Source organism: Aulostomus chinensis, chromosome 2 (genome assembly GCF_037954235.1).
Source record: "Aulostomus chinensis isolate RoL2024-O1b breed Wild chromosome 2, RoL_Achi_v1.0, whole genome shotgun sequence".
Classification (NCBI taxonomy): domain Eukaryota; kingdom Metazoa; phylum Chordata; class Actinopteri; order Syngnathiformes; family Aulostomidae; genus Aulostomus; species Aulostomus chinensis.
Genome location: NC_141321.1, coordinates 21686252 through 21698174, shown reverse-complemented (window position 1 = coordinate 21698174; position 11923 = coordinate 21686252). Strand labels below are relative to the sequence as shown.

The 11923-nt window shown below is 41.7% G+C and overlaps 1 protein-coding gene across 4 annotated transcripts in view; it reads right to left on the bottom strand.

Moving 5' to 3' along the window:
- furina (furin (paired basic amino acid cleaving enzyme) a) overlaps positions 1–11923 on the bottom strand; it is an 80118-nt gene continuing 68195 nt past the window's right edge. For all 4 annotated transcript variants that reach the window (XM_086184667.1, XM_086184659.1, XM_086184676.1 and 1 more), the window contains exons 11-16: positions 11587–11690; positions 11244–11361; positions 7979–8158; positions 7770–7894; positions 6526–6645; positions 1–4892 (exon numbers count right to left, since the gene is read on the bottom strand). In XM_086184667.1, the coding sequence (XP_086040793.1) occupies positions 4285–4892; positions 6526–6645; positions 7770–7894; positions 7979–8158; positions 11244–11361; positions 11587–11690 (1255 nt within the window). In that variant the 3' untranslated portion in view covers positions 1–4284. The remainder of the gene's footprint in view (positions 4893–6525; positions 6646–7769; positions 7895–7978; positions 8159–11243; positions 11362–11586; positions 11691–11923) is intronic.

Here is an 11923-nt window from a genome sequence, read left to right as displayed (position 1 = left end):
TTCAAATTTGCATAGATCTTTATTTTTAGTAGAATCTATAATTGACATCAATTAAATAAAAAGGAGAAAACATGAGCAAAAAATCTTTAAATTACAAGAAAATTACACTGCACCATTCATATAGTACAAAAATAGGCCTTATTTTAGAGTTATTGTCCCATGTAAGATAGTCATTCATGTACATTATTCATAGGTCACAAATCTGTAAGGTACTGTGTGCAGCCACAGGCCAGGAACCTCACAAGAAGGCGGGAGGAGGTCTTGGGCTCTCCGCTCAGCACCCCTGCCCTGCCCCACCCCCCTCCCCTTTCACAAAGTGTTTCATGTAGACTTAAACAAGCATGTGCACACGCGGATGCACGCAGATCGGATTCAGCCCTTAAGTTAATGGAGATGGGATACATTCTACCTCCTCCCTCTGCAGTTGCTGAACATACAGGGTGTCGCCGCAGGTCTTCAACAAGGCAGAAATGATCAAAATACACGAAAAACACCTAAAGTGAAAGGGTCGATGGATTGTGACAAGCTGGAAGCAAAAAAAAAAAGCTTAACACGAGACAGACACCATTGAAATGATTGTCTTTGGTTATTCCAAAGATATTGCTCCTATCCGACTTCATAATAGTGATCACTCCAGACTACATCCTAAGGCAGGACTGAAGCAACATCGAGCTCCATTTGATCATAAATCAGTGATATAAAGAAAAGCCTCCATCGGGCCCCACCAGCAAGCCGTCATAATCAAAGGAGACACTTTGCAACGAGCAGATTTGTTTCGACACTCTTGCTCCTCTGACAATTCACTGGCACTAAAATGTGAATGCTTTTTAATGCAGCCATATAATTACGACCCGACCCAACCCGATTAAAGAGAAGGTCTTCCTTTTTTATTTTAGTGTTACCATAACGTTTTTTTCAGTGAAAGAAAAGAGTGAGTTGGTAGCAATCTGTTTTTAGCAGCTCTCCATCCTTTTGGAAGCACAAGCTTTTTAATGCTGCCTGCATTCAGGATTCTTATAAAGTTGAGCACTTGAGCACACAGAGCTCAGAGTTCAAGGGTTTTCAAGCTGTAGTGACTACAACATCAAACCAAGAGGAATAAATCTTTGTTTTTTTGTGTGGGCACTCGAGGAGGCACATAACTCTTAAGAACAACCCAAGATGCTGCACTCTAATTTTAGGAAGCAAAATGATTCTTGACGTGTGTACGGGAAGATTCAGGATGCTTAATCTTGAAAGGACTCAGCATCAATAAGTCATTGCTATCACAACAAACTGCTCAAAGTCCCACGTCATGATTCCTTACACTCTTGAGTTTACAGAGTTTCAAAAATGGTTTATGGAAGCAATTTTGTTTCTGCATTAGCATATTATCAGTTGTTAACACACTTCACACCAAGCTGGGAAGTCAATGTCAGTTTTTCTTTTGGGGCTGTGGTTTCACATTTTAAAATTAGCAACTTCCTTAAACAGGGGCTATTGAAATCCTAAATGGCGGTAGGCACGAATGTACATCACACAAAGCCCTGCAGCACACACTTCACTCTGCAGCCACTTCTCCAACACACACACGCACACCCAGACAGACACACTCCTGGGTTCGTTTCTAATCCAGTTGAGTTCTTTATGAGTGCTAGAGCTACACTGGCCAACTGATACATTTTTGAACAGTATTTCTGCTAAGTAGCTATTTTTTTCTTTGCCTTATATTTTGTCTGTTCTGAATACGCAGATGACCTGTGGATACACTTTAGCAATTTCAATCACATTCTACATATCTATCAATACCATCTTCTCTGGAGGCTTTTAAACGCATGTGAACGAAAAGTGATTTATTTTGTGTGCTTGTGCACTCTCTCGCCCTCTCAACCAGGAAATTGTTGATTGTCAGTGGGACAGACTCTAGAACAAAAAGGTCTGACCTCAAGAGTAGCCGCCAGTGTTGGAGAGGTGAGGAAAAACTCACAGCTATAATTATTTCAGGTTGGCAATCTTGATTTAACGCTTACATGTTAGCTGACAAGATCTATGGACAATCCTTCGACCCATTCTATTTTCAATAACAGGTCCTAAAGCTCTGGTGCGACAGCCAATGAATGCTGATGTAAAGGCAATCAATTTTAGGAGAGATAGGGGACTAGAATTGACACAGCAAGTCTACAGTTTCAGAATTACAAGTAGGTTTTACTTTCAAAACATATACTGATTTTAGATTTTTAGATTCGGCTTAAATCTGACTCACATATAATTACACCCTGCTAATGATTTACCAGCTCCTCTAACCTCACATGGAAACTTGCTGAATGAATATGAGAGGTAGATTAACAGATGAGCAGCTGCAGTTCTGAATGCACGTCATCACAATCATGACAACCTCTCTCAGCAAGCGGCACACGTTTGTTCTCCCCCCAAAAAAACAAAAAAAACAAAATTCAACGTAGAGAGAGAGAGCCATGAATTCAAAATGGCCACAATGGATTAAATCATGAGATACATATTTCAAATGATAACCAGCCCAGGAGAAAAATCACTTTAAAAACAATCTTCCCTAAAGGTATGATTAAAATTTCTGAGAATAAATAGTTGCTGCAGTATCATTTTGAATATAATTAATAGGCAAATACACTGAAGAGATCATCTGAAATTCAGATTGGATGAAGACTGCAGGGCGAGCGCAGAGATGGCTGATGAGATGCAGAGCAGGGATTTCTAAACAATATTCAAGATTTTAAGAAGACAGCAGGACTGTGAAACGAAGGACGAAAAGAGACTGTCACTTCAGAGGCGGACTATGCAGTGCACTAACATACACAAGCACACTGACACACACTCTTAAGAAAATCTCATTCAATATGTGAGGCCTGTGTGTCTGTAGTGCTAATGTGCTCTGACATAGGGAAAGTATTGATGTATCTGTACTGTGTCGGTTCTGTCAAGAAATCAATCACAGGTAACTCAACTCCTGCCAGCTGCTTTGAGAAGCTCAACAGTCACATATTGTTCTGGTTCCATCAGCCCCACCGCTGCTTCTCTCCGCCTCGGGATGTGATCTCATTGGGCGCACAAAGTAAATAGCCCTGGAAGGGATTGCGCCTCAGGCTTGATCGAGTGGCCCGTGATTTTTATTTTTATATTATCTTATCTTTTTTTTTTTTTATATATACCCCTAGATGTGATAGCTGGGAGGTTATGAGCACAAGAGAATTTATAGTTTCCCAAATAGAATCAGCCCTCCTGAATACCAACGGGCCGGGGGAAGCTTTGCTAGTTTAGCGTGACTCACAGTTTGTTCTGCCACAGCTGAGAGAGATCTTTCCAGATTGTGTGTATAATGGGAGAACAAAAGCCCCCACCCACCCGCCCACCTCAACACCTTGAAGAACAGATATACATACAATAAAGTGACCATATGAAAGATGAATTTACTGACAAATACCGCTTTTGAAACATTTGAAAAAAAGGGATGACATCACCACAAAACTGTCAGACGGTCTGCTTCGTTTTTCTGACTAGCACACGTGGTTATAAGTTATTATAACAATTTCTTTGACACCTATTTTGTTTCTGTGCATTATAAAATATGCACTTTAAACCATCATCTACATATAAATTTTGAATTCGGATGTAAATGTCAATGACTGAATGAATCATCGTTTCCAAACAGGATTTCATGCCCCATTTCACAATTTCTTGTTGTCACTTAATAGTTTAATTTCTAGCTGTGACAGGACCAGCTTTAGCTTCTCTATAAGGGATTTGTACTTTTCGATGGATTTATCCACACACGCACATTCAGACATGGGCGCACACACGTCAGTGTTGCTCACATTTAACAATCTCAACTGGCTACTGCACTGAGACTGATGGAAAGAGCAAAGAGGAAGAAAGCAAACAATAATCCTTTGTTTACTGTGACAAAGGGAGCTGGCGCTGGAGGGGAAGATGGACTCTGCGCAGACACACGCTGTTACTGATTGAGGGTAAGAGGAGGGAGAGAGCCAGTTTAATAGAAATGCGCCCAAGTGTGAACAGAGCAAAGCCCAGGCCATCCTGAGCTCTGAGGGACAGCAACTTCACATCAGGTCTCCCACAGCAGAATGGAAGACATGATCCTGAAGCAAGGCTCAGATGAGAACCCAGTAAGAGACGGACACTGAACAATAGGGGTGCAAGACACAACCAGAGAAGACCATGAAAGGACAGATAACACAGCCCTGAATTATCCGACAAATGGTGGTGAGAGGATTTTAAAAGCAGACCAGGAAGAGGGATGAGGGGGAGGCATTAAAGAGCACTTTGTGTTTTGATAAAGGCAGTCCTCTCATTATGGACGTCAAACTCTTCGTTTTCGGAGTCTGTATTTACCCCTTCATCCCCCCATACTGTCGGGATGCCACGGTATGAGACCACCCTATTTCCGCCCAGGCTGAAGCTGCCCCCGAGGCCACTGCCAGCCTCCAGGGAGGGCAGCTTGATGAGTGCGCCTGAGCGTAGCTGAAGCAGTAAGAAGATGCCAGCAAAGGTGGCCATGATGGCCATGCAACTGAGTATGGCGATGGTGATGGGTAGCCGGGAGGTGAGCTGCAGCTCGGGTCCTGTGTTCCCCTGGCCCACCATGAAGCTGCCAGGGGACTCACGCAGATACTGGTTGAGATGCAGACAAGTGCTGGTGACGGGATCCAGGGAGCTGTGTGGGGGGCAGGACAGGCAGACCAGAGGGCTGAGGCTGCTGCACGTCAGGCAGGGCGGTGGGCAGGGAACGCAGGCTGGGACGGAAGCTGGTGTAATGAAGTTTCCTACTGTGTAGTTGAGGGGCTGCGAGCCCACTGAGAAGCCTGCTGGACATTCTTTCACACAGGATTGATGGAGGAGGTAGTAGCCGGCATTGCACTCTAAAACACAGAAAAGCACAGAAGCTGAAACCAACTGAAACACTCACGTTTGACCTGCTTGTATGACTCAGATCCAACAAACAGAAGAAGGATTCCTACCCAGATAGTCATGCTGCAGGGGAGGAACATTTCTGTGTCTATATATACACACATACACACAGGTTTACTTGCTATCTAGTAATTATCTTGTCACTTTCATTAACGTTACTGCTCCTTTTGCTTATTAAAGAAAACAACAACAGCTTTGCAACTCGTGTGCTGAGAGCAGCACGTTTAAGTCAACAGACCCATTTCAATATGCAGCAGGTCCAGATTCAGACCATTACCTCCAATGGAAATTAGACTGCGGTGGTGGGGGTGACCGCACCGACAGAAGGAGAAAAATATTATTTATTGCAGGGTCTTGGAGTTCTCAATACAATATAAAATGATCATGCCATGATAAACGTGCATGATAATCATTTCACTCTCTAATGATTCAGAGGTTGTTTGTTAGTATGCAAGTACCCCTGCAGGCCTGTAGGGGTCAGACTGTCACCGTTTCACACAAAGGCGGACTTCACCCTCAGCACTTCAGGGGTATTTAATTTTTCCCTCATTTACTTTGGGCCCCCTTCTTAAATCAGAATCATATTTTTTTTTAAATCCCATAAATAATTTTGCTGTCATCACATTAGAATCAGTCATTCATTTATTCAAGTAGAGCACACGTGGTAAAATAGTAATTACAATCATTTGAAGAAACACCGCTTGTAGATGACTCACTGTCCAAACTTAGAAGTTGATTCTCAAAGAAAATCTTTTTGTTTTGAAGTTTGCAGTACACATAACACAACGCAACACAAAAACATTTTGTACACACACAAATATCCATATCTTGTTTCTCTGTACTACAATATTGAATGTTCCCAGTTAAACTTATCTTTTGCCTGGAATAGAGATCTAAAGAGGTCAGTGAGCACAAAAGCATCCCGCTAGACAGAACTGACACTGTTATATTACAGAAAGTCGGTGCCAACGGGAAAAATGGAACAAAACAGAGATTTGCATAAAAGCAACTTTTCCAAGGTTGACAACCATAATGAAGCTACATCGAAATATTTTTGACCAGCTCACAGTGACAAAGCAGTTTTACTTACGTTGGCCATTTTATGACATATTTATCAGGACTTGAAGCATAAACAAAGGGATTTGGGCAAAATACTAGCTCCTGTCGATGTGATGAAACAGTTCTGACAGTTGCACTTTACACTTTAGAAAACATTAGGACTGTTTCAAAGAACGAACTTCAGCAGTTGAGAAAGAGTCTACATTAGCTATGAGATGGAAATATTGAAACAATTAAATTCAAATGAGACTTTTAAAAATGGAACCAGGATAAAAGGTAATTAAATTTGATTCCATAAAGCCATATAATAGCATGACGTTATCAGGACTGGACTGTGTGAGTCACAAAACTGAGAGATTCAAAAGAGTCTGTGAAGATGAAACAGCTGAGCAAACTGCAGATAATACTTGATTGTCTTCATCTGGCTAAGCAGTTTACTTTATATCAACTAGATTAATTACAGTAACCCCTGGCTGCTAGGACAGTAACTTCCTGTCAGTGAGAGGAACAAGAGACAAGTCTTACCAATGCATATCTGCCTCAGGTCTAAGGTTTTGCAGCTGCCGTTGCCGGACTGAGAACTGTCGGAGCTGGAAGAAGCTGAGCCGGTGCCATACAGCACCAGAATGAACTGGGTCAGAGTGCCTGGGTGGAGAGATGAGACAGAGATTTAAAAAGGAAATTAACCTGGAAAAAATGTAGGCCTGCCAGTCAGTATAGCTCTGGCTCTAGCTCCCGAGGGTGGATTTGGTAAATGTATCCTCTTGTCTTGCAGACTATTGGATTTTAAGTATAAAGTGACAGAAAATGACTCCTTGAAATGAGCAGCAATATTAGAAAGGCATGATTTCACAGTGTGACTAATAAGAGTATTATAAAGTGGTACATCTCTGAAGAATAAGTCAAGTGTGGGGTCCTTAGAGAGGTTCCACTTTAGTATATCGCTCCTTACTGAGGAGAGAGGTGTGTGAGGCATTTAATCTTGATCTTTTTTAGTGGTTTTCTTGGTTTCTCAGTGTAATTGTGGGTTGATTGAAGGCACATAAAGAGTAAAATATTTACTCAACTGATTCATCCTCCTCCCTGCTTTAACCAATCTAGAAATCAAAATGCCAAGAAAAACCTACACTCATATCGGCTCAAGAGCTCTGCAGTTACGTCTGGATTCATCAACTACAAGAACAATCAGGAGCTACATTACTGCTGGGTGGCTGACGAGCCAGAGTTGTGATTGGTTAGATTACCTTCACTTTTCTCATAGTGGTTCCTTACCTAACAGCAGATTCACTTTCTGAGCTTGTGAGACAGGATTGGTCTTCCCAGGTCAGATCTTTTTTCTTTTTCTTTTTTTTTTTTCAATAACCTCTTAAACCTGAAACTTTTCTAAAAAAAACTTAAGATAGGATAGATTTGTCAACATCCACTAAAACCTTCCTTTCTCTGACTCTGCAGCACATAAATACATGAAACAAAAACAAAACAAAGCATAAACCTTTGGCTTCATTCTGGAAAACAGTTTCCAATAATCAGCTGAGAAAAATTCACCTAATTACAAAACAACGTATGTGTGTATGTATGTGTATGTATATATATATATACATATATATGTGTGTGTGTGTGTGTGTGTGTGTGTGTGTGTATGTATGTATGTATGTATGTATGTATGTATGTATGTATATAGGACACAGAACAAAATTACACTCTAATAGCACCAAATTCTGATTATGATGAGCACAAACGTACGGATGAATCCAGTACAGATTCTTTACCATAATCACTGGCTCCAGCTACATTCTCAATCTCCAGAGTCCACGGCCCCGCTGGGTTCTCATCCCAGGAGTGGGTGGTCATGAACGCCCAGTCATTAAAACCCTCCGACGAGTAGTCATGAGGCCTGCAGGAAAATCACCAGCAGGCATGTAAACAGATTGTGTTTACTAACTTGTATGTCTGTGTGTGCATGTAGCCATGTTTGTACCTGGGGTGGAGTAGTGTGGAGCGAGTGCCGGCAGGACTAATGAGATGGATGGCCAGGTTTCCCCTCCGGTTGTAGGACAGGGTAAGTCGAGCTTGGACATGCTCTAATGAGGTCACATGACTGTCTGTCCCGAAGCAGGCATCTACACTCATGTTAATGGATAAATGGCTGCCAATGTTCCTGCATTAGATCAGACATTTAGACAGGTGTATAAGTTGTGGGAGCGGGAGTCATGACTGGCTGGTTCTAAGATAAGCTTGTGTGCTCTAAATAACTCCGTAGGTGTGACATTCAGCTCCTGGATGGTGTCCGAGTCTGTGAACCCTGAAACACTTTGTGGCCTCAAAAAGGATTAGTGTCTAACAATTTGTAGCACCGGTGTCATCTACGGAAGTAAAACACCCACCTCTTTGTAAGTCCCCATTCCGAAATCGGCTTAGGAGATTACACGCATCCACAACAATTCTGAAGATGAGGAAGGTGTGGGACTTTGAGATAATAAGGTGCCCAAATTACAGACATGATATGGTGTGATCACAAAACTGTCACCCTGTTTTGGGACAGTGCAAGCAGGTTCAGCCTGATCTATTTTTCATGATAGGACCACATACACTGACCTTTGTAGCAGCATTATATTGGAGTTGTCTTTTCACTTTTCTAAATGCCAGACTCATATATTGATCGTGCACATCATTATGAGGTAGAATCTCAACATTTGCATTGCTGGGTTGCTGAGATGTATTCTGTGAATTTCTATGAAGAGCCAGAAAACCTGAGGTTGAAATGGAAATGTGTACAAATGGCTGCTGAAGTTGATTTATAATTGCAGGTTGACCACTGCGGCAGTGGGACCTTTGATTTAAGGTCCAGGAAAAGCAACATTTCTAGGACTGTTGCAGGGCAGATACACACACAGTAAGAGAACAAAGGGGAAGATGACCACTTTGGCTTTTAATCCCAAATATTTCAACATGAGTGATGAAATATTGTTGAAAATTGAAATGCATGATAATAAAGTTCCTCCATACAACATCATCAAAAGACCAATAAAGAACAATTTCTCACAATCAGTCCTAATGTCTCTGCTTCAATTTGTGTCCTACTCTTGTTTCAATATATTGTGACAAATCTGCCACTTTTGTCACAGTGGAAATAATTCATAAAAATATTCTGCTTGGCAGCAACCTTTGAAATCACCATTTATTAAAAAAGTGACTTTTTCCTCACCCCTGTCACTTTTGGGGGGGGGGGGGTTACTGTTTATAGAGTGTAGCCTAGATGCGATGTATATTAACAGTAGCCTGAAATAACTTTTGTTATGAATTGGCTTTAAATAAATAAAATTTCGTTGAATTCATTTTGTATGAGAAAGAAGAGGGTGTTTCTAAATCATTTATCACTTTTAGAAATGTCATGCCAGAGGTTTCAACTTGTGCCATACGGCAGTAATAAATAATTTGGAGCAATTTCAATTTGGTTGTCTGTCACATTCAGAGTTCATACAATAATCAATAAATCTTTGATGCGTTCTAGAAACAAAGCCTCTGTTGTAGGCTGATTTATATGCTGAGACTCGGGCTTTCAGGAGAATCATCACCTCACTGCTACAAGGACCCCAGTAAATAACCAAACATTGGATTTGAGGTTATAAAAGTGATGAAGTGATGTACTCTACGTATGAAGCACTGCCGTTCTCACATGACATTGTTGCATCTTTTATGTACCTTCTGTTGTTCTGATTTGGAGTGATTATTGATTCTATTAGAACTGACAGTGAGGAAGACTCTCCTGTCGCATATTTCAAGTCACTCTGGATAAGTGAGCCTGCTTAACACCTGAGATGTAAATTGAGTAAACCTGCCTCGACTGCTGCTCCCAGATGTGTTAACCATCTGTTCTGAGCATCTCAAAGCTGCAGTAAAACAGATAACCTCATACCTGCGGAGTGAAGTTGCTGTGAGCGCGGATTGAAGAAGAGATGCCAGAGATGTGTTTAGATAGGGACACCAAGAAAGAAGCAATAAAATAGCTATGGAGAAAAATGGAATCTGACAGCATGCATTGACAAATGATTATTTCACTTTTAAGAGCTTCCTCCTGAGCTGAGCAGGGACTCCACGCGCACATGCGCACAAAGTTGTGTTCTCTTCCCTGTAACAACATCTACTGCACGTCTGTCCGTCCTGGGTGAGGGATCCCTCCTCTGTTGCTCACCCTGAAGTTTCTCAGATTTTTCCCCGTTAAAAGGGTTTTCTATGGAGTTTTTCCTCAGTCGATGTGAGGGTCTAAGGGCAGAGGATGTTGTTACGATGCCATGTGAAGCCCTTTGAGACAAACTGCTTGTGAAAACGGGCTCTACAAATAAAATTGCCTTGCCTTTCAGTTCACAGGACATTACATTAACTTAATCAACTTACATTGAATACCTAACCTAAACTGACATCAAGTCGTCAACCAAATATCCCATTCACTGGTGCAAAAATGTAAATATGTACAAAAGATACCTCCTTATCTTCTTGATTTTCCGTTTTTTTCTTTCCTACATAGTGTTTTTACTGTGAAATGGAGCACTGCAATCCAACAATTTCCTGCAAGGGATTAATAAAGGATTGCTGATTCTGATTCTGATAGTGAAGAAGGATTTATGTCATGGGAACCTGCATTGGTCTCATGCTGAGAGAATGTCGAGGAGCACTTCAATTGACATTTACAGTCTAGCCTAAGATGTAGCGTCACTGGAGCAAAGCATGACTCATCACTTAGACAAAAAGGTATCTTTTAGACTTCCATTCTATTTAACATCCATGTTTCCTGTCACTCATTGCATCTTATGTCCACTTGAGCACTCCCAGCATCTACTACCACTCCTGTAGAAGTTCTTCAAGTATCACACAAGCAAGCTGGTGAGACGGCTTCCTGTTTTTACAGCTCTAAACCGTGGAACACTAACAACTTGGATCTTAGAACAGAGAACGACCTTGAAATCTAAGATCCAGCTTTTTAATTTGGCATCTTATTTGGATCAACTTGGATCAACCATCAGCACTTCTTTCACAGTGATTGTGCAACAGCGCCAAAACAAAGTCCCTCCTTTATTTACACTGAACTCAGAAGCGCCGCTGTAGAGAAATATACAGAGCATGCCAGCTTTTTACAGACGTTCATTCAGTGCCATTTCTACCTCCATTGCAGCTCAGAGGAACATAAAATATGCAGAGACCATATCAGGTTGTGGTGTGAGCTGCTCTGCATGTGTTACACTAACCTTGGGTCGCTGACCATCGTGATCACACATCTCCGCTGGGGGCCCACACTGGTCCATGTCCTTGCCAGTGATACAATTGCACTGGCATCAAGTAGACCATATCCGTATGAATGGCTGACTGTAAACAGTGAGAGCAAAAAGAAGAAACAGACACATGACTCCTGGCCAGTTGAGGGAAATATCCTCAAATATTAGAGGCTGAGTGTAAACAAAGTTTGTCCAAAACCAGTACCTTGAATCTCCTCTCACAACCTAGTTCATTCGTACCACAATAGAACAATGAGCCTGAGGAACATGTGCAAACTGCAGAGGGCAGAAGTGAACCTGGAAAGTTTTGCTGTACCTTTGCGTCCAACCCCATTGGTTCTCCAGTCATTGGTGAGCAGGTGGGCAGGGTGAGAAGTTCGTACAACCAGATGTTGCATGTCCCTCCAGGTCAGGTTTTTACTGGAACAAGTGTATATGCGAGCACAGACATAAACAGAGAGAGACATAGGCAGAGGGACACACATGTCAAGACTCTTTGATCTGTCGACTTCTTCGACTTGATTCGAAGCCAGACGCCTCGGACAATATGTCCTACGGTCTAAACCTGCAGCTGGACAGTTTATTAGAGACTAAAATGAAAATACCAGGCAAATTCTTGCCTGAACTACAGTAACCCTTCAATACATCAACAT